Source organism: Acinonyx jubatus, chromosome C1 (genome assembly GCF_027475565.1).
Source record: "Acinonyx jubatus isolate Ajub_Pintada_27869175 chromosome C1, VMU_Ajub_asm_v1.0, whole genome shotgun sequence".
Lineage (NCBI taxonomy): Eukaryota > Metazoa > Chordata > Mammalia > Carnivora > Felidae > Acinonyx > Acinonyx jubatus.
Window position 1 is genome coordinate 182,277,944 of NC_069381.1, and position 27,728 is coordinate 182,305,671.

Sequence of the window (27,728 nt, forward strand, 5' to 3'; positions counted from 1 at the left end):
TTCCCCCTGATTTTTTTCTTGTGCTTTTCCTTCTTTGACTCCTCTCCAATGAAGAGGAAAACAAGGTCAGATAGGAAACACTCAATGGAATTCGATGATAGACTGGTCATGCATGACAAAGGAGCTAGAGCTGAATTGGAGAAAGAGGCCTACAAATGCATCCTGACGTACCACACAAACATACTTCCAGTAATATATTTTCGCCAACAGGACCATAGACAAACTGTACGAGGTAGTCACCCTTTCAACTCCTTTTCTGAACCCCTCTTGCCATTGTGTCCCTAAACACTTACAGCCCTCAAGGACCACCCTAATCTCTCCAAAATTCTCCTTTCTTTGTCCCACTTCTCATTCAAAGTTTGCCTAACACAAAGCTTTATGTATTATTCTAAATAGCTGATGACAGCAATTCAGAATAGAGAGTGGATGAGGTTTAATGGAGGGTTCACTTCTACTTTAAAAGAAATTTAAAATGGAAGGGAAGGGGTTGCTCTGCATATTTGAACTGAGCCTTCACAAGGTTCCAATCTCACTCCGGTTCATAAGAGTTCCTAATTAAAGGTCTTCTAATTTTATCTCCAAGACAATAGAGAGCCCTTGTTATTTTTCTGCCGCTTTAGTCACTCCAAGAACTTCTGATCCCTCCAAAGAAACATGGAGGGAAGAAAGGGAATGCAGAAGAGGAAATGAAAATCTCTGTATTCTCAATCTTCACAATCCAATAAAGAGGGTGTGGCCACTTCCCACTGCAGCTTGGAGTGGTTAAGTATTTTGGCCACACACACACACACACACACACACACACACACACCCCTTATGGATGACATGCCAAATATATATATAGAAGGTACCAAATACTGCAATTAGTTTCACTAAATATGCTCTTTACGAAGTAAATGATGGTACTTACAAAAGGGAGTGAGTATCTTATATCTAATGTTAAATTGCCTTAGAAACTATCAGGTAAGTTCACTTTGTTTGGGGGTACCGTTTTTATAAAATCTTAGAACCTGATTTGCCAGTCTAGTCAGCTCTCTATCTACAATAAGGTTCTCCATTCATAATTGAGAATGAGGTCACTGTCCCAACGAAAACCAGAAAATCCTCAAAGCAACTTATCCCCACTGAGGCTCAATCCTCAATCTTACCCTTTAGCATATTAATTCCCAGAAGTACATTTTCCTCCAGATTCTACAAAATCAGGGCTACTGAGTTCTTCAGGAGGCATCAAAAATTTGGAGAGCCAAGCCGTGCCAACTGGCAAATACAGCTTTCAATCAGCCACCTGAATTATTTTGGGAGGCTGGAGGCATCACCATTTCCAAGAGCCGTTGGTGCCAAGTGAGCAGAAAGGTTACAGGCTATTGAATCAAGCTCTTAGACTATGGGTTTCAGTTTTTCTTCAATGCTGCTTATGAAAGAAGGACTGAGTGAAACATTGATATTTACGTCAAGTCACAACTAAGGGGAAGGTTTGCAAAATCAATTGTGCAGCTTTTATACTCACTGCACACTTACCACATATGTCCTTTATTACACAGTGGAAAACCATTAAATGCACAGTAGTTTTGCCAAGTGGCATTATGCATTTAACAGCTTTATTCGTTTAACAGCCCCAACTCTCATTATATTTTGCCATGTGGTACATGGGATTTTATGCATTTAACAGTTTAAGAAGGCTCTATGGTGTTTTCCTTTCATGTATTTCATACTATGGTGGACATCGTACCTTAGAAAACTGTATTTCAATGATTTCATTGGTGAGCGAAGAGAAAGAATAATCAGCAAAAATGACTATCCTTAAAATAAACAGGGAAATGAATATTTCAATCCTCTTCTAAATTCCTTGATATTCTACTCCTTTCCCTTTATCATCTGAAAAATAAGTAAGGTGACTACGAAACTACAGAAAAAAAAAACTATAAGTATTTAACTATCATTTTAAAAATGGTAACTGAATTTTCATTGAAAATCTTCCTGCTTAATAGAAATACAATATTCAGTAACTCCTTTTCTTTACAGCACACAACAGAAGATCTGTTAAGGAGATGCTGGACCATTATACCATTTACATATGTGGGATGAAAACATTTGTCATGCGAGGCCACAGAGGAAATCAAGCTCAGAATCAAAGGATCCTCAAAATTATGCTTCAGCTAACTTTTGTTTCCTCCACCCTGCACTGGATAATTATTCATCCTAGGGATAAATAAGTAGCCACCTCAACATAACCCATTCGAGGATAGGGTAGTAGTTGTCCCTTTAAACGAATTGAGACAGATAGTGAGTCCCATCAACTGTTGCTGCTTACAGAAATAAAAAACCTAAGCATCTGTCTCCCCTTTTCCCTGGAGTATTCCATTCCCCACAATCCCGACACTGAGAAACTGTACTGGATAAGCTTCTATGTTTTTCTGTTATGAATTTTAGCACTCATTCTGGACTCCCCCACCGCCCCACACATGTGTTTTTTCCTGGAAAAACAACTGTATTCTACACATAAAAGAAACACCTGACATGGCAAGGTGTCTCTGGGGCTGGAGAAAAGAGGTTATTATAACAAAGTCAGCAGTTCCCCTGGTGGGAATAAGAGAAGGGATGAGACAAGATTCCAACTAACTGAGTCTCAGGAAGATGCTATTTTGTACATGCTAAGTTTTGCTCAACATAGAAAGAAAGAAAGAAAGAAAGAAAGAAAGAAAGAAAGAAAGAAAGAAAGAAAGAAAGAAAGAAGAAAAGAAAAAAAGAAAGGAAAAAGAAAGGAAAGTGGATACACAGCAGTGCTTAGAATTATGAGAGAAATCATTCAAGGTTGATTCTATTTGAAAAAAAAATCTTTAAAAGAAAAAATCTGGATTTTAACTTAGTCTCTATTTTAAACTCCAGTGGGAATAAAAGCAAACCATAGAGCAAAAGGCAGAACATGACAGGTTCCCTTGGGATTATTATTGTTATTATTATTATAGGAACAGATGTATTTTTATTGGTGGGAGGAGAATGGTCTAATTCCAGCCCTCGCTTTTGCTCTTTTAAAAAACCACTCACCTGACTTTTATTTGCAGCCACTTTGGCAAACAGGGCTTGAGACACCTTGGCCCTTTTCATCTCCTGTTGGATCTCGTCATAAATGGCAGCTGTGATGTTGACGTTGGCGCCGTCCACCTTAATGGGGAGGTCTGTTGTCGGTGTCGAGGTTTTGGCCTACCAAGAGACCATGAAAATAATAATTTAAAAAGTGCTGCATTCAGCCCAGCCATCTGTGCAGAAATTATCAAAGGATTTCAGTCAGCTGATGCCAAACTGCATTAGCTACAAAGGGACACTTCCTGTCCATTATTCTAATCAGGTTAATTGTGATTGGAAATAATTGCAGTGCATTCCTATAGGACATGCAGAGTCCTGTCAACCCTGTTCTTTTCCTCACGGTATCCTAGACGGTTCACAGGTACGATGGCTACCCCAGGCACCAAACTATAAGAGATCACCTAACTGGAAAACAAGCATGCAGAACACACACAGAGTTACCTCTTTCTTTCTAAAAATGGCACACCTAGGAGGAAGAGCCAATTCTTCCAGAAAAAAAAAAAAAAATGAGTAAATGGGTAGAGGTCTCTAAATAATAAATTATTACTCAATTTAATGCACTCCCCCGAGTCTCGCTCATTCTTTATTAAAGCTTTACATATGTCATTTGAGTATGTATGGTTTCCCATCACTATCATCATTATGCTACCCAGACAGTCACCTAATTTCACCTAGGAAATCAGTGGAAATGAAACAAAATTTCATTTCATAAAACTAGGCTTCAGAATGCCTTTGATGTGCCGTTTTCATTTTCTTAAACTCATATTGTGGTTTTATGTATTCTGCCGTGTTCGTTTTAATTGAATGATTTCCCATCAGCTTCAGAGACAAATGAAGGACAATATAGAAGGTGTCTGTACTTCTTGGGGTTGAGATAACCCTAAAACATTTGCATCTCCACGATCCAAAAGACTGCCAGAGCATTTCCTCTGGTGTGTAATGGGGGACGGGGAGGGGGCAGGGGGCTGGGAAGCCTTCTCAGAACCCCAGGGAGCAGGACTGTGGGCAGAGTGGGCACCAATTTTTGGCACCTGAGCACAGCTGGCTGATTTGAACTAAACTGAAATTTTTCTGTCTGCACTCACCCTAGAATCCCCAACCAAGGCAGTTGTCACCAGATCATTACTTTCCTTCTATGGAGGCCCTGAGCTACTCCCCCACTGATTTAAGCAACACGCAGATTTGGAGAGGGACACAGCATGCAGTCTGGATACTGTGGGATCATTCTCCGTAGCATCTTGAAGTCCGAGTTAATGTCCTAAGTTTCTATGAAGGCTTTAATTCATAAGATTGCTCACTGATTTTTGCATTCTCCTCCCTCCCTGTCTCCACAAAACTCTAGTTACTGTAAGGTAATAATAACTATAAGGTATGTGATACTTTTTATTTGCCAGGCACTCCAGAAAGTGTTTTGCTTTTGTTATTTCATTTAATTATTTGAAGAACCCAGTACGTCAGACTTTATTATGTTCATTTGACTAAGGAAGACAAGTGAAAATAAAAGAAGACACTTAACTTCCTGGAAAGACAGCAGCAATTGAAGGAACCATGATCGGAACTCAGGAGTTTCCAGCTCCAAAGCACTGGCTGGGGACCACTGTGCTATCCCACCTCCAAAATCTCCAGTGTAGACTGGATGCTGTTTTTACAAGCATCTTCTTGCGTTCTAGTTTGGGGTCTTCCCACAATAATCCAATTTTCTGTCATTTTTTTTTCAAGAAACTCCTTTTTCTTCTCAAAATTTCTAGTTAACTTGCAGTGCTTTTCCTGCTAAGTGCATATTTTAGCATATCATTTCTGCCTTTCCCAACTGAAATTTCTTCATTAGCCTCACTGACTATCTCATCTTATTAGACTGGTCAAATCTCCTCTAGAACCCTAGAGGCTAAAGAAAAACCTCTCAGGGCACTATAATATATGGTTAGGAGCCCAGGCCTTGGAATCAAAATAATCAGTGATCAAATCCTAGCTCTACCACTCAATCATGTGACCTTGCACAAAGTACTTAACCCATTAAAACCTTAGTTTCCTCATCTGTAAAATGGGAATAACAACACAAAATGGTGAGGATTGAATTCATGCAAAATGCTCACAATACCTGACACACAGTTAGTGCTCAGTATGATCGTTTTTATCCTTATGCTGTTGTTTTGTCGTCATTAAGTACATCAAGAAATACTGGCCAACTGAAAGATTATGAGATGGGGCTCTGAAGATTTGATTTTATATTTTAAATTTCCTCCATTTGTTTTAAACTGGTAATAAAATGTTGATGGGGTCTAGGAAATATTCTCCATCAACCTACATGGGGCTGCCTGGGTATTTTAGATTGCTGGCTCCAACTAAAAGCTTAATCAGTGGGTATTCCTATAATATTTGTTCTCACAAATGAAAGCTTTACTAAGGATCTTTACTATTGAGATATGTATGTAAAGAAGTTTAAGTAATCATGAAATGTTTTAAAAGACTTTAATAACTTCCCTTTCTCAATGTTTAACAGAAAAAGAAAGTTCCAGAGAATGTACAAATGCCAGTGGCATGACTATATTCTCAAAACTATTTTGAGAAGAAGATTTTATATTTATATTCAGAAATCTCAAAACTGTGAAATTAAATGATCAATTTCCCTGTTATTCTTGTCCCCAAAGGGCACTTCTACCTGGGAAATTTCTAGATGAGATTTTTCTGCTGTTCAATACAGCAAAATACTGATCCTGGTTGTTTTGCCTGATAAATTGGTCTGGCTCTGAAAGCTTTCAGGTCTTTGAAAAGGTGCCTAAGATATAATTGCATTAGAAAAATATTAAAAGGAAATGGAAAAACAACCTGGACTTGACTTATTTTTCTAACAAGTAGAAATGACTTTTTGAGAAGAGCTGGTTAAATGGCCATGAAGCATGGCTGGACTCTCTATAATGATTTAATGGGCTTCAAAAGTGGCAACAATATTGGTGAATTTAATAGAAGTAAATATTAGTGCAAATTAACAACTCGTCCAACTCCATAGCTCAATATATATGCCTCAAGATTTTAAAAAAATAAATAAAAAGAAAAATGCTTCATTACACTCATCCAAAGTAAGCAGTCAAGAGACTTATTTTTGGTTTAACAGTACCTAAAACTCATAATTCACCAAAGACTAAAGTGAAAGTATCACAATTTGGTACTACATGACAGAAAACGATCTTCAGTTAAAAATCTACTGCAGAGTTAAAAAAAAAAAAAAAGTTATGACGTGTGAAAAAAAATGGATGTACTTGAGAAAGCTCAAGTATTTCTACTAGAATAAAATCTCCTATGTTTAATCAGTTCCTTGGAACTTACCAGAAAACATTCATAACACCAAAACTAAGCAAAACAAAACAAAAACAAAACAAAAAAACAAAAAAAACTTTGGTTACAAAGTGCCCATTTTTCTGATTTGTACAAATGCATACTTGTTAAATATTTGTTTTGAGAGACATAACTTGCAGTCATCCTGGCAACAGTGAGTCAGATGGTTTTATCGTAAATCTATTGACCAGTAACAGTTTGGGAGAAGTAAAAAGTAGGCTAGAAATGAATGGGCTCAGATGTGAAGTGGAAAGGACACTTGGCTGACTTGAGATGTTGACCATTTAGTTAGGATTGCTGTCACTCACAGCATTACCAGACATGTGAATTTGCAGAAGGACCTGAGAACAGAATGCTTTTAAAGTGTGGGGAAAAAAGGAGAGAAGGAAAGCTGAGTCACTGAGTCCTGTAGGGAGATCACCCAAGGAAGGAAAATCATTAAGGCCTGCATACCTTCCCACTACCATTTTCTAAGGGATCCCTGAATGATCGCCCAAACATTCTGATCCAGCCGCTCCATACGCGTGCTTCAACCATACACAGATTTCTCCTCCATTTTGTCTTTTTCGAAGTGCATAAACAAGAGCTTGGATTCCTCTCCTTGTCCCTGTCCCCAGCCCTAACCCACCCCCCTCCACCAATCCCCGCTTCCAAACTAATATACAGTTTAAGGAAAGTAGTGTTCTTACTACGTAAACTCAGCTTCAATTCAAATCCCCTGACTCCATCTTAGATAACTAAGTAGCTGTGTGTAAACAGTCTGGAGCCTACCTATCCACCCACTCCTGCCCTTTTCTGTGTGGAAGAATGGTACTTTCCTCAAGGGACAGAAATACCATATGACACAGTCAAGGATAACCATTCTTACATGGTCAGAGGTTCACATTCTCAGATCAACAAATCTTTGAATTATGTCTCTTAGTTTTTGAGAGAAATGCAGTATCAGTGAAGGCAAGATGTTTCCAAGGCCAAGACTGAAAAGTCAGCGGAGCAAAAATATCTCACCTGAGGGGTTCGGGAGGAGCTGGGACTGCTAGAGGCTGACGAGACCATGCTCACATTGGGATTCATGCTCCGTTCCCTCTCGTCCTGGTAAATGCGATCCCGCTCCACTTCCGGCAGATTGAGGAAATTCTGCATGGCCCTCAGGTTTACTAAAAGAGACTGAGAGGCTGTCCGAGGGTCTTCTTCCTTACGCAAAATCTCAGACAACAATCCCTGATTAAAAGGAAGAAAAAAGAAAAACAGGCCAAGTCATATCTGCAGGTACGTGTGTGGTTTCCATCATCTGCCCCCTCCCCCTTTGTTGGTATTACCAGCTGGCTGTGATGTCAAGAACCTCAGTCTAATTGCTGAGGGTTCTTCAGCAGTAAGATTTTGTGGGACTGTGCTTGCCTTCCAGGGCTGTGCCTTAATCTGGACCGTTCTATTCTGACACTTTATCATCACTGTAATAATCGTCAGTGTACAGAGATGCCAGCTAGCAAGGTAGGCGCTCGGAAGGCTTGTGAAACTGCAATTACCACCAGGTGCCTCCTACAAGTATTTCAGGAACTGTTAGAACTCTCTCTGCTTGAAACTGGGAACACTTGGCAGTCCTGCTCAGCTTTACAAATCTGCCAAGTTTGGTAAATTTAGTTCCGACATTTAAACAGCATGGGAGATTTACATCGACTTAAAAAAAAAAAAAAGTTTGGCTGAATTTCTGTGTGACCGGCCACTGTTTTCAATATAGATGTTTCTCATGGCAAAAAAAAAAAAAAAAAAAAAGACACAAAGCAAATGTCCATAACTTGTGTTAACCCTCTGATAGCTTCTCAATCCACATACATAATTGGTATCCTCGTATGTGTACCAGAGGGCACCCAAACTTTTTTTCATGAGATGCCCTCCTTGGGGAAGCTCTAATCCCACCGTCGTTAAAACAATGGAAATACAGGCACAGCTGGTGAGGGGTCAGAGCACACATCAGAGAATGCCATGTATAGACTCAGATAATTTCTGAATATGTGACTCATCCAAAAAGCTTTAAATAGGAAATTGTGTTTTCATGTGCTCGGATGGCAGAGAACTCACAAAGGGAAGGAAAATGTTGACAAGTCTAGAGAAAAGTAGTATACACGCAAGAAAAGGGCTAGAACCAGAGTTCTAATCACTGAAGTAATCTGGGCAAAAGCTAAACAATTTCCATTCTGAACTCTTGTTAAATTTTCACAAAGAGACATCACTTTCCACCTTCCAATTCAGGGTGTCTCTTCTCAGGGCAATATGAGACCAGAGTCTAGGATCATCCTCCAGGAAGAGCTGAAATGCTAACTTCTGTATCTTAGAACACACGGGGCAACCCAAAATTGCGAAAAGTAGTTGCCAAAGACATTTCCACTGAGGGAAATATGAATGCAAAGAAAACACTATCAGATTTGTAAAGTATGGCTTAAATATAAAAAGGTGTTAGATCCAAGAAGAATATACCACCTCTGGTTGGAAAGAAATCTTCAGGGTAAGGTAGGCAAGTTTTAAAAATAAGTAATGCATTTGTAATGTAGTGAAGCAAATATCACAAGAGTGTGCATCACACAGCTATTAGCACTTTAAAGAGGTAATCGCCACTCAAAGTATCATGTAAGACAATTTATAAGGATGTACACGTAGTATGACATATGATAGTTCTGCAATACGAGTGTCATGTTGCTTTGATTAGAGAAGTCTTTGCAAACAAGAATGAAATAAGCCACACAATGAAGCCAGAAGAAATGTTAAGTGCATGTCTGTGTGCATGCATGCCCAAGGAAAGGAAAAGGTAGGACATGAATGTGAAAATACTGTATTGGTAAAATGAGCATAAGAAAATCTAGATGCATCATGCTTTTAGAAGCAAGAGACATTTGTCTTCCAGAAAATGTTACACAATCTAGGTATGGATTTTTTTTTGAAATTCAAAGTCAGTTCTGCCTTAAGTTATCCTACTTTCCACTTGCATGAAGCAACTTGAAATATTAATAGTTAATTTGTTCTAAGATAAAATTCTCTAAATTAATATGTAGAGAGACAAGAGGGAAGTGGATTTAAAATCAATACCAATAAGACACTAAGACTGATGTTTTCTGAGCTTTCTTTAATAATGAACTCAGTGCATACGGGATGAGTCGGTCCCCTCCTCCTCCTCCTCTCCTTTCTCTCTCTAGCATAAGCAACTTTAGCACTTTAATAAATCTCAGTCTGCCAAATTGGGAGGAATTTTAGGGGTTGCATGGATATAGTCTTTACACTAGTTATTACAACGATACTTATAGTACCTCAAAGGCAGTTTGTAAACGTATTCTTCTTCTGTGAAATTATTTTTGAAAGTGGAGTACATTATAGTAAAGATCTTACATACAAAATAGTGAAATAACAAAAACTATTGTTCTAATGGACCACGTTCAAAATAGCAAGTTTGTTCATTCATAATCAATAAAAAAATTATTGCAAAGCATAGAGGTCTTTTACTTGCTTCTCTTTTTGGCTTGGTTGACTGTTTTTTTTCTTCCCCCCACCCCTACACTGAAATCCTTCCCCTACATTTTTTACATGTTGGACAACCTTATGGGGAAATGAATCCATCTCTAAGAAAAATCAAGACAAAGCATCCTTGTAAATGACTGCTCATCAGCATCATTTCTGAAGTGAGTAGGACACGATGTTTGTGTTTTAAGGGGCTGGTGGAATATACTACTGCCTCTGTTTTATTTGCCTAATTGAAGATAAAGTCTCAAACCAACAAGGTGGCCAGTGCTGCCTCCACTATTGCCCCAGAGAATGAGAACACTGTTCTAAATTATTTACTTAAAGTCTCATCTGTGTAGCCACGGTTCCAAAGCAGATTCTTTTTACCTCAGACATTTTCAATAACAAGTGGCTAACTGGTGAGCACAAAAAGAGTTTTAGTTGTTTTGTTGAGTCTTTTTCATTTGGTTATTTATGTGCTCCTCGCTATTTAAACTGGAATTAAAAAAATATATAGTCCAAATTCTGCAGGCTCATAAATGTAGAGTGAGTTTATTTAGTTAGCTGAAAATCATCATGGCGAAAAAAAAAATCCAAAGAAAATCTATGGCATAATTTACACTACAAACCACCTTATCTAATTATCAAGATAAGTAAATGTTTATCATATTGAAGCTGTCTTGAATAGAACATAAATTAATAATTTATCTCACATAAATATTTCTAAAGCCCTTGCCACTATGCTGTCTCGCATTTTAATTATCAACCGGCCAGGCGGGAGGTGTCACTTAAACATTCCCATTATGCAGCCTGAGATACAGAGAATGTGGCATGGCACCTGGGCACTGAGGGAAAAAAAAAAAAGTATACTTTTATGAATAGAAAGATCATGAATATTGAGAATGTGAAAATTGAGGGAAATTAATAAATTAACCGGGATATTGCTTATTAAACTTTCATTATCAGTAATCACATTAAAACATATTGCAAGTATTGAGTAAAGTGGTCATTAAGAATTTCTCTCATTGTAGGCAACAGAGCCTTCTCAAGGGAGAGATTATCACAATTCCCAGCATGGTGTTAGCTGAGGTTATGTAAGACCAGGAAACATGTTGACTGAAAAGGAGTAGCGTGAACATCTGCACAGGAAAGAAAGCCACCTTGCACGACAGCTCTTGGGTTACAAGTCACTGAAAAAAGAACCGAGGTGGGAAAAAGAACTTCAAACTGGCCTTCTCCCTGGACTTTTAATGGGGGATTTTGTATATGATGTTGGCAGAAAATTCAATAAAAACAAAATAATTGAAAGCACAAGAGATAATATGATGCCATCTAGCTCGGTTGCTACTAGAGGCTATCTCCACAAACAAAACAAAGAATTTGGGCTGATTTTTAAAATGAAAAATTGATATACTTATTATTTTGAGCACTTTAAACAATATTTCTATGTGGCAAATGAAATGACCTTATAGTTTCTGAATCTGCAATTTCTGTTGATGAGCTTTCTTGTTTACATTATTATGATTTCCATATTTCTTCAACAATTTATATAGTTTGCCCCAAATTGTTCCTGTGTAAAATACATGTTGATAACTCAGAAATGCTTGGGAAACATTACCAGGACTGGCTCCCTAAAATTTAGTTTTAAGTTCCTGCACTAGCCCTTGCGGCCTTGTCTGGGACAGGTGAGAAACTGCTTATGCTGAGTGTTAATTCTAAGAGAGCAAGAAGAGAACCAAAACCTGGGCCAGGTTTTACGAACGCTAAGTCTGAGCCCCTCAGACCTTCCCAGGCAACTCCAGAACTTACAGCAACACTGGAGGTCATTGCTGCCTAGATTTTAACAGCCACTTGTTTTGGATATCTCCCAGACTTTAGTAATTCTGTCAGATCAAGCTCTACTGTCCATTGCTTATCTAGGAAACCCCCAAACTCAATGCACCCATTACCAAAAAATGACAGATCAGTCTATTAATTCATTTCTTATTTATGACTTGGTATGAAGCTCAGAAAGGAAAGAAAAGATTAAGAAGACACAGATTCTGCTGCCAAGGAGTTCACTATATGATGGTTTATAAAAACACAATGTAAAAGATGACAAGTGTCATAAATTCCAGATAGAATGAATGCCGGCTCAGTTCAGAAGAGGGTAAAAGTATTGCCAACTCAGGGAAAACATTTTGGAAGAAGTGGGACTTAACCTGGCTGGGATCTGAAATATACATAGTACATAGATACAGAGACAACGATGAGACTAGCCAAGGGAGGGATCGGCCAGTATTAAAACACTGGAAGGAAAAAAAAAAAACAGCATGGCTGATCTAGAATACCAAGAGAAGTGTCTTTTTCCTTAAAAGCTTTAAAAAAAGGTACAAAAACTGATAAAGTTTTGAAGTGAAACTACTATAGTCTACATTAATATAATTCTGAACTACTGGAGTATACACAAAATAACCAGCAAACATTACCCCCCAAATGAAGTGATATTAGATAATCTGTTCAGCCTTTTTGTCACCTGCAACAAATTAGGCTTTCAATATGCAAAACATCTTCCTTCCAGAAAAACAAATGATCATGATTCCATTTAATTGTAATTTAATGAGGCATAATTTATTTTTTAAAGTGATATATACCAGGTGTGTACTGAGGAAACTGGCCCAGCAAACCCCGGTGCTCCCCCTTGGAAAAAGCTTCAAGCTAGCTGGAGACTGTTTTCATTTCTGTAAATTACATTTCTGTTTGTGGCGGTTGAAGTGGGAGATATAAAGGGTAACTTGCACTGTTCACATATTTATTGTAACATATACCTTTGAAGTAACTCAACCAAAAAATACTCATTTATAATCTAAGCAAATAGTTTCAAAGTGTTGAGTTCCAATCTGAACAAAGATAGATTTTAGAGAAAATAAAGCCCATCCCCTAATAATGTATTTTAATTATGTACTGTTGGATGTATGAACAAAGTATATAAGCTATTTAATGATGATCTTCAGAAATCAAGCTACAACTCTAAGGATACATGAATTGAGACATATGTATTATGCAATGGTGAGTCTGAAAATATATTTAGTTCATATTTATATATTGCTTTAAACAAATGATGTCCTAACCAGTCAGCAAGGTCCAAAGACATGTATACCCCCATTTTACAGATTAAAATCATAGAGGGTCAAAGGTAGAAAGGATCTTGTCAGTCATATCGGCCAACCCTTCATCCTACCCCTGAGTATGATCTATCACATACTTCCCTTTAAATACAAAACAAACAAAAATCCTCCAAAGGTACTCTTCACGTCTCAATCTTCACGACTTCCCTCTTCATGCTTGCATGCTCATTTGTCAGCCTTACTTTTCACACAATTCTGAAATGTCTGGTTCCAGCTGACATGAGAGCCAAAAACTGGTATTCTTTTGTGAAGACCAGGTAATACAAAATTCCCAGCCTAATCATACAAAGTGAGCTTTTCTATCCCAGGGGCTAACACATAGTTACAGAAGCTGGGGAGCCAGCTGCATGGCTGTAGAAAGTGCTGACATCCTATAGTCAGAAAGCGGACCTAACAGAAGTGATTCTTCCCTCATCTCCAATCTCATTTCCTTCTAGACACTCCTGAGAGGCATTTCCCCCTCTGCTCACGAATATAAACAGGTTTCCCTGGGTTCCATATTCATAATCCACAGCCCCACTATGAACCTGTATGCTGAAATTCATTTGTGTAATGCTAAAAATACTCACCCTCCTTTCACCCCCTAGAGTACTGCTCAGCCATGGAGCCAGAGTACTTAGGCTGATTTGAATAAAAGGTATACAGGGCACAACAATGACAATTTGATTTTTATTATTAAAAATGATGTGTTAAATCCTCAAAGAAAATGTCGTTATTGCATTAGTTTAATAAAACCTCCCTTTATTACAATATTTCTTTATTAGGAGAGGCAGCCTATGCATGTAGCATGGTTGTAGGATGGGGGTGGATAGAATTGAGCATCTAAAGGGAATTAATGTACTCTGAAAATATAAATGCATACACAAAAGTAACATTTGCAGACAAATGTTGTTGCTGTAGAAATGTATTCTGTAATTCACTAAAATACTATGTACATATGTGTGTATGCATATACGCTGCAGTTGGCAATAGTTTCTCCCTCCTTTGAACTGAGATGGCACTCGTTCTATCTGGCATTTATGACACTCATCATCTTTTACATTGTGCTACTAGAAAACCTCTTCTCTTCATCATACATCTTCTCTCCTTCTCTCCTTGGGAGAAGAATCTGTATAATTTGTGCTTAGTGGTTAGTTGGGAATATAGAGGGATATAAAGCTCTAAGAATGCACCAAATGCATTTTTAAAAACTGGTCTGAGATGGAGGAGTCCTGTGTTTGCTGAAACGCCAGGAACAGGCCCTGCTGGACCACATATTACACTCAAGATCTTTTCATTCAACCTATTGTAAACACCAAGATAGTGGAAACTGAAATTCTTGGCCATGCAGACTCCACTTTAGACCAAATATTTCATCTACTCCCAATCTGCAATTCATTAAATAAAACACTTCCCTCAAAGACAGCTTTCTTTCTAGGGGACATAATAAAACTATACTGTGCTACCTGACACATCAGAATATAGTACGTGCAACACAGAGTGGGTCCAACAAAACATTCTTGAAACCAAAATCACCCGTGCTCTCCTAACAGCAATCCCCTTGTCGGAGCCACTCCTGAGCACATACAGTGAAGGAATTTAGCCAGAAACAGATCTCTGGGAACTTTACTATTTTTACCTACCTATTCAATGCAAAGATAGATGCAATTAGATGAACATTTTTTTGTTTTTTTTTTTCTTTTTATCCCTTCAATTTTTGTCTTTAGAAACTCTTAGGTATTGGAATGGGGGGGGGGTGCAGGTTATGCACAATCCAAGCCAAAATTTTCTAAACACATGAGTACCAAAAAGCAAAATCAAATAGAGAACTGAACAGGTTCCCTTTGGAAACATTTACCAGTGGTGTTCTCAGCTCTGGGCACATACATGGTTTCTACTAACACCTCAAGTACCTGGCACATGACTATTGCATTCACAAAGTTCTGGGCCCTGGTTATTTCTAGTTTCTATGTGTATTGTGTGAAACAACTGTTGGCAAACTGCCCCCAAAATTTACTAGCTTTGGCTACTTTGTCAAAACATTGGCAAAAATAGTACTTTCCCAAGACAAAACAAAACAAACCAAAAACATACATTTATTGAATATTTATATCTCAAATGTATCAAATGCATTCAGATATAAAAAGTAAAGCAGTCTGTTAACATATGAGTTGACTTTGTCCTGAAACAGTTATAAAATATCATTTTTTTTTCCTGCTGAAATATTTCTGCATTAACTTCAGTCACCTCCAAGGTCAAAAACATGTGTTCTCACACAGTACATGTAACATATCGCAGTACTTATTATACCACAACAGGATTACTGGTTTGAAAGCCTGTTTAACCCCTTCAACCTCCTTGAAGGAGAAATTGTATCTTTCATGTTCTGTTCTATGAGATCAGAAATAATTGAGAATAAAGTGGTCGCGAATGTGAGTTCTAATGTCAAAATTTCTGGGTTCAAAATAGGGCTTCAATTAGCCAAGGATTAATTCATCTTCCTATGGCACAGTTTCCTCACCTGTAAAACTGATAAAATAATTTTACTTCCCTCATAGGATTCCCTAGAGCTTATAACTGATACATGTTAAGTGTTCAATAAATGTTAGCCTTCATTATAAGGTCTACCATAGTTTCTGAATGCTTAATAAACATTTGTTAAATGAATACAGAATATACAGAACTATATCAAATAAATACAGTATTAATACACAATACGATTCTTATTTTAAATTTGCAACTTCAAATTTTCATGGCCCTCCACTTATATTTTGCTGTCTTCCCACAGAGAAGGCAGAAAATGTAAAGGATACATTTCAGGAAGAAGAAGAATTAAAATTATTTGGAATAGAGGAAATGTAAAGAAAAATTTAACTAATTATATAAACTGGAACGATCATATGCTAATCCAGCATGTCACTAAACCAAGATCTCTTTTTATACCTCAGAAAAGTAAAACAACTTTTCTTCCCTAAGTAACTCTGTAGTCATTTAAAATAAGCATTAATTTGCATCACTGTTTAAACATGGGTCATAACTATTAGTAGATGATAGATTTCAGTAGATCATAACTAGTTCTTTTATAATGACATGCAATTCAGTAGATTGGAAATTACCAGGGTGTTTCATACATAGTACAAGTATTATTACCTGAAGTTTTTTTTTTTTCTTTCATGAAGGTTTTGCTTTAGAATATACACATAGACAAAAACACAGGTTGAAATGAGATGGAACTCCAGACAGACATACACACGTATGTGCACATGTGTGAGTGTATGTACCAGCTCATGATGTAAAAGGTATTTCTCACTGGGTGCTGCAGTCAAAGATGTTTGAAAGTAAATGCTGTGATGTACACTGATAATTTTAGGTACAAAACTTGTAGACAGAATGTAAACAACGTTGTAATCTCCAACTGACTTCAAATTGATTCAGTTATATTTTTCTCACAGCATTTCTGGCCTTTAAACATAATTCATTTTATTTGAACAAACATGCACTTAACCCCAGGCCAAATGGTCATCATTTCAATCAATGGCCATGAAAGGAACACTCCTTGTGTATTTTTTTTATTACTTTAAATAAGCAATGGTGAAAAGTATATAAATAATGGGATCTAAAGCTAGTGTTCCTTGTATTTCTTCTATAAAAATTCTACTTTAATTGTAAACATCACCCAGGATTGGAGGAGACTAGTTAAATACTAAAATAAACCTTCACACTAAAAATATAGGTCTATATTGAGACACACTCACAGGAGGTAAAAGAAAGTCCTTACTGAAGGAAGAGACTCCTTATCTGTGTGAAAGGAGCTGATCACCCCTTGTCAGAAAAAAAAAAAAAAAGTGACAAAAGCTTGTAAAACCATCCCCCAAAGGAAGACTTTTTTAGTTAAAATGGAGAAAACTGAATTTTTTATAATTAGTTCAGTAACTAATTTTTAAGAACTTGGACACTGGTCAGGGATAGGAAAAGACAGAATAGGGCTCTGTCATCTTTGGTTCCTCTGATTCTTTGGTACCAGTTTTGTAAAGGCGGGGTGGGATCTTTATATATTCTTTTACACAAAATTTTCTATTTCAAGTAGATATAGGAATGAGGACACAGTTATTGGGGCACCTGGGTGACTCTGTTGGTTAAATGTCTGACTCTTGATTTTGGCTCAGGTCATGATCTCCTGGTTTGTGAGTTTGAGCCCTGCATCAGCCTCCCCTGCACTGACGGTGTGGGGCCTGCTTGGGGTTCTCTCTCTCTCTCTCTCTCTCTCTCTCTCTCTCTCTCTCTCTCCCCCCACCTCCCCCACACACGCATTCTTTCTCTCTCTCTCTCTCAAAATAAATAAACATTTAAAAGGAAATCTTTACCAAAAAAAAGTAATGAGGAGGGGGTTATATATGTTTGATGGTTACCGAGTCAACCTTCTCTTTACCCAGAACACAAAGCCAGTATCTCCTCCCTCCTTTTCAGCTGGAATTGCCTAAAAGGTGCTAATTAATGATAGTTTGTATATGCGCAAGAGGAACTAAAGTGAGACCACTAGCAAGAGGCCATCCTTAAGACATCTAAGAACTTGGAGACACTGCTATACTGAGAGATATTAATATTATTATAATCTTTAAATCTATGAATTCAAGCCAGTGGTTCTGAAATGAAAGCCTGCCTATTTTATGAAGCAAGCAGGGCCATCTTTTCCCACTTTATTAATTTAATGTTGAAATCAAAAGAGGGTGTATTATTTGCTTCAAAACCCAATAACATGTTCATGCCTGATCTGCAGCATTTCATATATACAGGCCACCTTTCAGTGGATGGACTTCCTTTTTCTCACAGGCTTCCTTGTCATTTTATAAGCAGCTCACTGGACCATGGAGTCAAGACCCCTGGGTTTGCATTGTGTTCCACTCCTGTATGACTTGTGGAGTGCCGTATCTCTATTGCATAGTAAGAAATAATGATGACTGAGACCAGAGGTTGGCCGAGAAATAATGCTGAATATCTTGGAAGTCAAGTTTTCTACAAATATAAACTGTATGTATAATTAAATCATGCCTATCTTTGGCTAACAATGTGTATAAATCAAACGTAAGACTTTCTCCTTCCCCAAATGGACTGGTAACCCACTTAAGTTCAGATTTCCAAATATCTTGGATACTAAAATGTTCATGTTGTTGCTACATATCCCTTCCTAACTGTGCCACTTCGAAGTATACCGTTTAGCAAGTCCTTAGACACTTTTAACCCAAATAACACGGGTGTGTATATACTATAAACATGGTATCGATAAAGCATAAAAGCAAAACCCATGTCATTTCACACACACGTGTACATTTCTAGCCGTTGACCTTACTGCCAAGTTTCCTGATACGTTGTTCAATCTAATTTTCCAATCTGTTGAAAACATTCTCCAGTTGCTGAGTCACTTTATAAAACTGTATTTATGACACTGGCCTTAAGTTTCTTCAAATGATGTGGCTTTGATGAGTAAACAGCAGATTCTTTGCAAAATCTCATTAAAAAAAAAAAAAAGTAGTCAAATAAGGACAGGTCCACCAAATGACTTCCTGAAGGATTTTTTAAATCCTCTTCTCTATCAGATAAGACCCACGATGAACAACTTTCTCAAGCAAAGCCTTTGACAAAAGGTTGCAAATTGTGTAACTCAGTGACTTTTGCATCAAACAGAAGAAGGAGCATGATACCAAATTAGAGTCCTACTGGTACAGAATAGCACATTTTGTGAAACACATCTGTGCATCTACTGAAAACATGTTTCTAAGAATTGGCTCAGGAGAGCTACCTGAAACAGAAAATGGACCTGAACTTTCTGCATTATGATGTAATGTGCTAGAGGAAAAAGAACTCTATTATATAAATAATGAAGGTGGAAAAAGCCTCATTTCCAAATTGTAGAAACTTCTTACTGTTGATTCCTTATGTAAGGGTATTTCCTGAACTCTACCACCAAGGAAAGGGGATAGTGATGCAAAGAAGGAACATGGACCACAACTAACTTTCCCTTTCTAGCATTCTAATGCTCCCATTCACATGTGGCAGGGCAGCCATTCCAATGGATTTAGCCTAGTTTGGATCAAAGCTTCCTCTACTTCATTTAACAGATTTGCTCAGATGGAAGGTCTCGGAGGAGAAACAATGTTAGTAAATGAAGGATTTCTGAACATATGAATATGTAGGTCATTGGATTTTTAAATAAATTAGAGAATAGTTTATCTATTCAGGAAGATTCATTGTACATATTTTATGAAGCCATCCTTATTATAGGTCAGTGGGCATCCCACAACCATTCCTTCGTAATATTGTCTTTCAAAATACTGTCATAAACCTTTTCACACTGTCACAAGCCTCTGATTAGTATTTTTCAAGTCCATAAAGTGACAAGGGGCAAAAGAACACTTAAGGTTAGGATTCATAATCAAATTGTCAAAAAAGCACAGATGTGAGTAAACACAGTAAATAGTCAAGCGACTTATTTAATGTCCATAAGCCTAGGAAGTGAAAGTATGCCAACACTAACATAAATTTAGGATATTAGCAAGGGAAAATGAACTGCAGAAGAAAAGAAAAGAGAAAAGGGAGGGAGCAAGGGACAAAAGAAGGAAGGAAGGAAGGAAGGAAGGAAGGAAGGAAGGAAGGAAGGAAGGAAGGAAGGAAGGAAGGAAGGGAAAAAGGACAGAAAGAAAAGAAAAGGAGAAGAAAAGAAAGGGACAGAAAGGGAGGGAGGAAGGGAGGAAGAAAGAAAAGGAAAAGAAAAAAAAGAAAAAGAAACTAGATAGAGCTCGGGTCCTCTTATTTCTTGAAATTATAAGTCCTAAAAACACCACTTGCATCACTGACAGAGCACTGGGCAGAGCGAAGGAACAAAACTACTCTGAAACTCACGTGAATTACATAATTCACCATTTAGACTTGGTAAGGGTGGTTTTCATTTAAGTCAAGTTTAGAAGATCTCATAGGGCTTCAAATCCAGTGTCCATTTCTGTTTCATTCCCTCTCTTTCTCTTTTCTGTATTTGATAACCATAAGTAAATCTTCCCAATATCAATATCAGTCCACTGAATTCAGAGGGCTTTAAACAATAATAGTGCTGATACTTTTCAAGAGAAAGTAGTACAGTAAAAACATCTATACTATTCCCATAGTGATATCTTACTTTATATTTGGAACGTAGTAAGGCATAAAATTGAAGATAAGTTTTATTCAAACTACTACCCCATAATATAACCAAAAACCTATTTAGACGAGCAGGGGCACTGATCTATAATCTGGGATAAAAATCACATCTTGAGATAAAGATTCCTGTGCAAGTGATTTATTAAGGAAGTACAAAGGGAAACTGGTGAGGCAGTGGGAAAAGTGGGACAGGGAAGGGAAGAAACCCAAGCAGTCCCTGTCTCAGCCTCATTTGCGGAGAGCTCTGGAGTAAAAGTCACACTTCAGTGCTGTCCCTACTACTGGAGGGAGGGGAGCTGGCCTTTTACCCCCCTGCACCTATCAGACATTGGTTAAGTATTACCAGCTCTCTGCCTGTGTGAGTAAAGCAAAATCCAATAGTCTGAGGAAAGTCCTTTGAATGAAAAACTGACCAGCAGTCACTAGCTTCTAGAAGTAAAAGTATAGGGGAGTACAAGTGGGGGAGAAATAGAACACCAAACACAGAGCAGGCATGTTATCTGCCTCGGCTTACTCTGGTGTAATACCCACAGCACCTCACTTTGTGACCATAGGTAATAGAAACACTTAGAAATATATCACAGGAATTTCCTGAAAATATGACCAGGCCAGAAAATATCTGATCTCTCATTTGTCATAAAGTCTTCAGAGATGCAAAAAGTGGGGTTAACCTTTTCTTCCAAAAGACTAGTAAAGAAGAAAGTGACAATGCTCAGAATATATTTTCTGCAAGGTCATAATGACAAAAACAGGCTTCTATCATCCTGATGGCACAGACAGGATGTGATGCTCTGCTATACCCTGCATCTAGAACTACATTAGTCTCGTGCCCATGCTGATGAAATGATACCCTGGCATTGCATGATCTCAAGACACACTGATTAAAATAAAAATGTATTAAATGCAAGCTCTTGAGGGGCGCCTGGGTGCCTCAGTCAGTTAAGCGTCTGACTTCAGCTCAGATCATGATCTTGCATTTCATGAGTTTGAGCCCCGTGTCAGGCTCTGTGCTGACAGCTCAGAGCCTGGAGCCTACTTCAGATTCTGTGTCTCCTTCTCTCTCTGCTCCTCCCCCACTTGTGCCCTGTCTTTCTCTCTCTCTCTCAAAGATAAATAAAAACATTAAAAATTTTTTTAAAAAAGCAAGTTCTTGGAAATACAGCTCTATTCCCTCGATTGTGTTATTTTATATCACCAAATGATATAGTGGCAATAGATCAGGTATACAGAGTAATTAATAGTTTCTCCTTGGAGAACTGGCATTTTCAAATGCTATTTATTATGAATATCAGTTGTTCCTCTGGAAGTTTTAAACATGAAAAACTACGCTGATGTGGTTGGTTTTTTTTTTCCAGCTTTAGCTTCATTTATGAATGTTATACATGTGATTTGTTCTATACACACACATACACACTGTCTCTAATTACTAGTTGTTCAGGGTCCAATCACTGAGCACAAATCCAGAAATACAAACTATAGGACGACAAACCAAAGTACTTTTTATTGAATTTGATAATAAATGAATAATAGAGATCATGAACTATTTCTAGGAAATACTCAGTGTACTGAAGGTATATTACATCTCACTAAAGCAAATGGACACAAGATTGATATTGGCCTTAGGTATTCACCTAAAATAAATGGTTCTAATCCTGTTTGCTTTGAGGAAAAAAATGGTGAGATTCCTTTCTATCCAAAAATTAATACTTCATTTACATTGTTATCTATAAAGTTAATTTTTGTTTATTATAGCCAGCAAATCATGATATCACCCATAAATGTCTGATTCCACTCAAAAAAGCCTAACATTTGGAAAATCCATGGTTGGTTTCATGGGGCACAGTACACCATGTTTTCCATTTAATGATGCTGCTGGTGAAACCCAGCTGTCCAACCTTGCTGTTAGCAACTACAGTATATACAGCAAAAACAATCTGCCTGCTGACCTCCAGCTTAAGTTCAAACTATGTCATTCTGTCAATACCATCTACCTTGATTAGGTTGGGCTTTATACACAACAGGTTATGATCCCAGAGGGATGAAAAGCTTTCCCAAATTAAAAGCAGAATTTTAAAAGGAAATACTCATACATTCCTATGCATTTTCCATTTGATATCCTCAAGGCTGGCCCATGAACTCAAGCTCATGTTGATTGAAAGTGAATGTTCCTTTCTGGGTGTAGCCATCTTACAAATTTAATGGCAGGAGGAAAATAATAAAATGTGTTCCATGCTTCAATTAGACCTTTTATAACTTGGCACTTGAACGATGGCAATGCCAAAGAAAAATCATTAATCCATAAAAATAGACAAAAAGGATTGTGGAGGAGAAGACAGACCTCCAGGAGTCTAGGGCCTTGGCAGAGCATTCTCTCACACCAACAAGGTCTGTCTTTTGTCTAGCCTCTCTGTGAGTCTTCTCTCAGGCTTCATGCTATTTGGATAAAATATATACTGTATTTGATTCTAAAATCCAGTGTAATACAACCATGCTTTCAATTTTATCCTTAGCCAAAGGAACTGTATATATAACCAATAAAATGTTGGCTAGCTATGAAATGCCTATTCATGCACATGAACACACACACACATGTGAACACACACACACACAACTACACATGTAAACACAAAATAAAGACTAAAAGATGCATCCTTCCACTTTGTATTTAGCAATAACATGTAACACACTGGCTCAAAAGCACCAGAATTTTTCATAGCCCTAGTTCAGATAACTGTGGACACACAAACGCTGCTTTAGTACTTTGAGTCAAAAAAGAAATCATAGAGTGCTATCTGGAACATGTGCAGACCTCCGTGGACCTCCAAGCTCATTTTCAAATGCTGTAAACGGAGTCTGTCAATAATAGAAAGCGTAAATTAGCGAAGTCAAGGGGGCAGGAGATCTCACCCTCTTGGTCTCCTGCCACACCTAATCTTTCAGCACCAAACCTCAAACCATCCCACTGTGTGCTTCTTCCCTGCTCCCACTCCTCTGGTTCCAGCATTCCTGAAGACTGTTACCAAACCACAGTGCTTGGTTCCATCACTAGTTCATGCCTGTTAACTTCAGCTGAGATCCCAAACTACTTCACAATTCCTTCTATCTCAGATCGACTCCCTATCACATTCAAGCTGTCAACACACTTCTGACCTGCTTTTCAACACCAAATTTTGGAAAGAGTAATTTGCAGCCCCTGCTTCTGTATCCTCAACAGTTAGTCACTCCTCAACTCCTAAATTCTGGCTCCTGCCTTCTCAACTCTAATGAAATTACACTCTAGGTTTGCCAAAGGTCTCTCCCAACCAATTGCCAAATTTCATGGCATGGTTTCAAGCTTCTCATGCCCAGACATCTTAGTTTTGCTCACAAGGACAAGTCTCCTTCCGCAAACTCTTTATTCATGTTCTGTATACTCTCACTACTACCTCCCTATTCTTCCATCTCCACCTGCTCCCATCTCTACTGGCATTTCTTTTACCTCTTTTCCTGGTGGGAGTAGTGGTGATGGTTTCTCCTCTTCCTTCCCTCGACTCTCTAAATCTCAGGCTCTGTCAGTAAATTTCTAATCTTTCTCTAACCCTGAAAACTCTTTTTAGCACCAAACTCATATTTTGAATGACTTCTGAATACCTTCATTTGAACAAATCTGCCAGTACAGGGTGCCTGGGTGGCTCAGTCAGTTCAGCGTCCGACTCTTGATTTCAGTTCAGGTCATGATCTCATAGTTCGTGAGTTTGAGCCCTGCATCAGGCTCCACACTGACAGGGCAGCGCCTGCTTAGGATTTTCTCTCTCCTTCTCTCTCTGCCCCTCCCCTACTCTCTCAAAATAGATAAATCAACATTTTGGAAGGAAGGAAGGAAGGAAGGAAGGAAGGAAGGAAGGAAGGAAGGAAGGAAGGAAGGAAGGAAGGGAGAAAAGAAAGAAGGAAAGAAAGAAAGAAAGAAAGAAAGAAAGAAAGAAAGAAAGAAAGAAAGAAAGAAAGAAAGAAAGAAAGAAAGATAGATCTGCCAGCACTTTGGAGTCAAAATAGCCTGATCCAAAATAATCACTAAACTTATTCCAACTATCTCTTTCAATGTTCTTTTTGACTCTCTAAATAATTACAGATTTCTTCTCAGCCACAAGGCTCTAACCTTGGCATTATCTTTATTGTCCATCCCTCTTTATCCATTCAGGTGGTTGCACTTTCTGTCAATTTTACTTCCACAATTCTTCTTGATTTTGTACTCTTTATCCCACCACCACCAGCCTAGTTCAGAACTTCTACACATTTCAGCTGGATATTTATGGCTGCCTTCTAAATGATATTCCTACCTTCTCGCTATCATGAGAGAGAAAAAGATCTTCCTAAGGTCCAATTCTGATTACTGGATTATAGCATATTCCTACATGAGACCTTCAATGGCTTCTAGTGCCTATTAAATAAGGTTCAAAGTTCCTAGCATGGCCCTAAGACCTTTTTTGATCTATTTCCCCGTTTAAGTTTTATTATCTAGCTTTGCTATCAACTACCAGCTATTCCCGCACATGCCTGACTCAGCACTTTTCTTGTTAATTCCTTTAGCCTAAAGTACCCTTCTTCTCCATCTTTGCCTGTTAAATTCTATTTATCCTTCAAGGTCTCACTCCCCAGAAACTTAATATTCAAGTCAGGTATTTACATATGGTGCTTGCCTATGATCTTTTTCATCTTTGCATCTGCACTGAGCTTAGCTTCCTGCCTTGCATTTAGTAGGGTGATCAAATTTAAACCTACTGTCCTCTTCAAGACTCACTATATTCATCCTAGTATAAGTATTCCTTACCCCCAGCTCCCCATAGATACCCACTACAACCATCATTATTCTCCTACACCACTCACCTTACTTCACACTTTTGTTATCTGAATATGTTTTGGTTTTTTTACTACTAGGTCATTACCTCCTTGAGATTGGCACTTTTACGTTCTTGTTACTCATGTAAGGACCAAATTAATGGTTCTCAAAATATGGCTACCAGACCAGCAGCATCAGAATCACCTGGGACCTTGCTACAAATGCAAATTTCTAGGTCCTACCCCAGACTATGGAATCAGAAACTCTGAGGTGAGGTCCTCAATAGAAGGATCTACATAAATAAACTGTTTATCTTTTTATTGCTTGGTATTATATTGGCATGTAATTACCTGAAAATATTGAAAAATATGAGTAAATTATTCATTACCACCTTAACAATATCTTTTTTTTTTTAATGTTTATTTATTTTGAGAGAGAGAGAGAACATAAGCAAGCAGGGGAGGGGCAGAGAGAGAGAGGGAGAGAGAGAATCCCAAGCAGGCTCCACACTGTCAGCACAGAGCCTGACACGGGGCTCAACCTCATGAACAATTAGATTACGAAGTGAGTTGAAATCAAGAGTCAGATGCTTAACTGAGTCACCCAGGTATCTCCCCCCACCCCCACTTTATCAATATCTCAACTCTAACTTGTATATTTTGAAAAACTTAAAAAATTATAGAAATTATGACATACAATGATATTCTTTTTATACAGTTCAAAAACAAAGTAAATAGATTGTGCGTACGGAAGTAGTTTTAGAACTAGTTTTTAAAAAACAAGTGAATGTTAACCACAAAATTCAAATCAGGGTTATACCCGGGGAAAAGCAGATGAAAAGATGAGGAAAGAAAGGAGCACATAGGCCCAAAGCATTGGTAACGTTTTGGGTCCTGAGTTGGGTGATGGGTTCACAGATATTCATTATTTACTGAAATTAATTAATTATGGCTATGCACGTATCAAGTATTTCCTGAGCTAAGGATTACTAGTTAATTCTGTGTGCTCTGGGATCAATAAAGTTTTTTTGAAGAGATAAAGAAGATGTCACAATTCTGTCCTTAGTATCATTTCAACCACCAACTATCATGTGCAATGCTAAGCATACCTGTGTGCGGTTGAATGCCACTCTTGCAAAGACAGCTTGGGACACACTGGCCCTCTTCAGCTCATCTCTGACTTGCTGGTAGATATCTGGAGAGACTTCTACAGAAGAGTTGGTTGGCTCTGGCTTAACTGCTCTGGGAATGGGTGGATGGTTCAGGAACTGCTGGTTGATGGCTTGAGGATGCTGGTGAGCCAGGAGCCGGCTAACGGCAATCTGTTGGTTTATCAGATGGGCCATGGCTATTTGTTGCCTAACAAGTTGTGGACTGAGCTGGGGAGAAAGAAGACCAGGGCTCATGATGGGCTGTAATGCGGGCACTTGGTTTCGGATTGGAGTACTGTGGTGGATTTGGCTATGAGGAGACTGTTCGTTGGTTTTCCCCAAGGATGCCAGCTGGTTCATATTTGGTAAATGCATTGGACGCTGGCCCAGAACACAATAGTCTGAAAGGTTTTCTCGTTCCACTCTTTCCACTGTTAAGAGATAAAAAATGAAAATCCATCATTATTTTCATTGGTGCAATTTATTGCTAATATATGCAGTACAAAATTATCATATTTTTGGTATATTAATGACATAAGCTTTTTTCATATGAAGCTGGAAGCCCAAGAGTAAAAGTGAGTTTTCCTTCCTTGAAAAATGTTATAATTTTTTCATAGGTGACATGAAAGCAATAATATTTACTACTTCATTTTTCTTCAGTTCCTAAAAGTAGGCATTTTATTGAATAACTAAGACAGAAACCACTAAGCATGATCAATTCTAAATCCTCTCGTATTCCCAAGCTCTCTCATCTCCCTCATCACCCTCTGTTATAAAAACACCAGCTGTTCTCATCTTCTGTAGTTTGTGGTTAATGGTGTAGTTCATGGTTATCAGGAAATGACAAGGACAACATCTCCTGCCAAATTAACTGCTACCTCCTAATAAAAATCTCACACAATAAGTATTATACAACTATGGGAACATTCATAGAAAATATGTGCCATGAAGTATATCCTTTTTATCTACTCACTTGCTATCTTTGGTATAGGAATATTTCTGTAAAAATTGGATATGTTAATGATTGTTCTATGTACAAGGATAAGTTAGAAACAATATTTATAACATCTTCTTGACTTTTCATTAAATAAGATGCTTCCTCCCCCCTACCCCCCGGATAGCTACCTTATTACATTTTATTGCACTTTACTAGTGAAGATTTAAGGAATAACCTGGAAAGGCAGAAGTAAAAGAAAGTGAGTATCATATATGTTCAAGCATGAGGCAGAATTTTTTCCTCTCCCAAGAATATTTCCCAGGAAAGAGTGAATTAATCACCTCATAGTTAAATCCTTATCTAAATCTCTGTATTATGTTATTATGTAAAACAAAGGTTTGTTTGGAGAAAACACATTTAAGCTGAAACAACCTCCATCATTCCTAGTTTTAAATCCTTGCAGATGTAACTTAACAGTATCTGTTTTTTAAAGTAAAAATTCCAAACAGATTTAGTAATTATTTGTTATAGTTGCAAATGTTAGATATGATCATGCAAAAGACTATTAAGACTTTAAAGAACACTACT

General features: G+C 37.8%; 1 protein-coding gene across 8 annotated transcripts in view; it reads right to left on the minus strand.

The window, feature by feature from the left end:
• The window catches only part of SATB2 (SATB homeobox 2), a 192,231-nt gene that overhangs the window by 48,724 nt on the left and 115,779 nt on the right, over window positions 1–27,728 (minus strand). For all 8 annotated transcript variants that reach the window (XM_053215516.1, XM_053215518.1, XM_053215515.1 and 5 more), the window contains 3 exons: window positions 26,162–26,634; window positions 7,423–7,635; window positions 3,046–3,201 (listed from right to left, as the gene is read on the minus strand). In XM_053215516.1, the coding sequence (XP_053071491.1) occupies window positions 3,046–3,201; window positions 7,423–7,635; window positions 26,162–26,634 (842 nt within the window). The remainder of the gene's footprint in view (window positions 1–3,045; window positions 3,202–7,422; window positions 7,636–26,161; window positions 26,635–27,728) is intronic.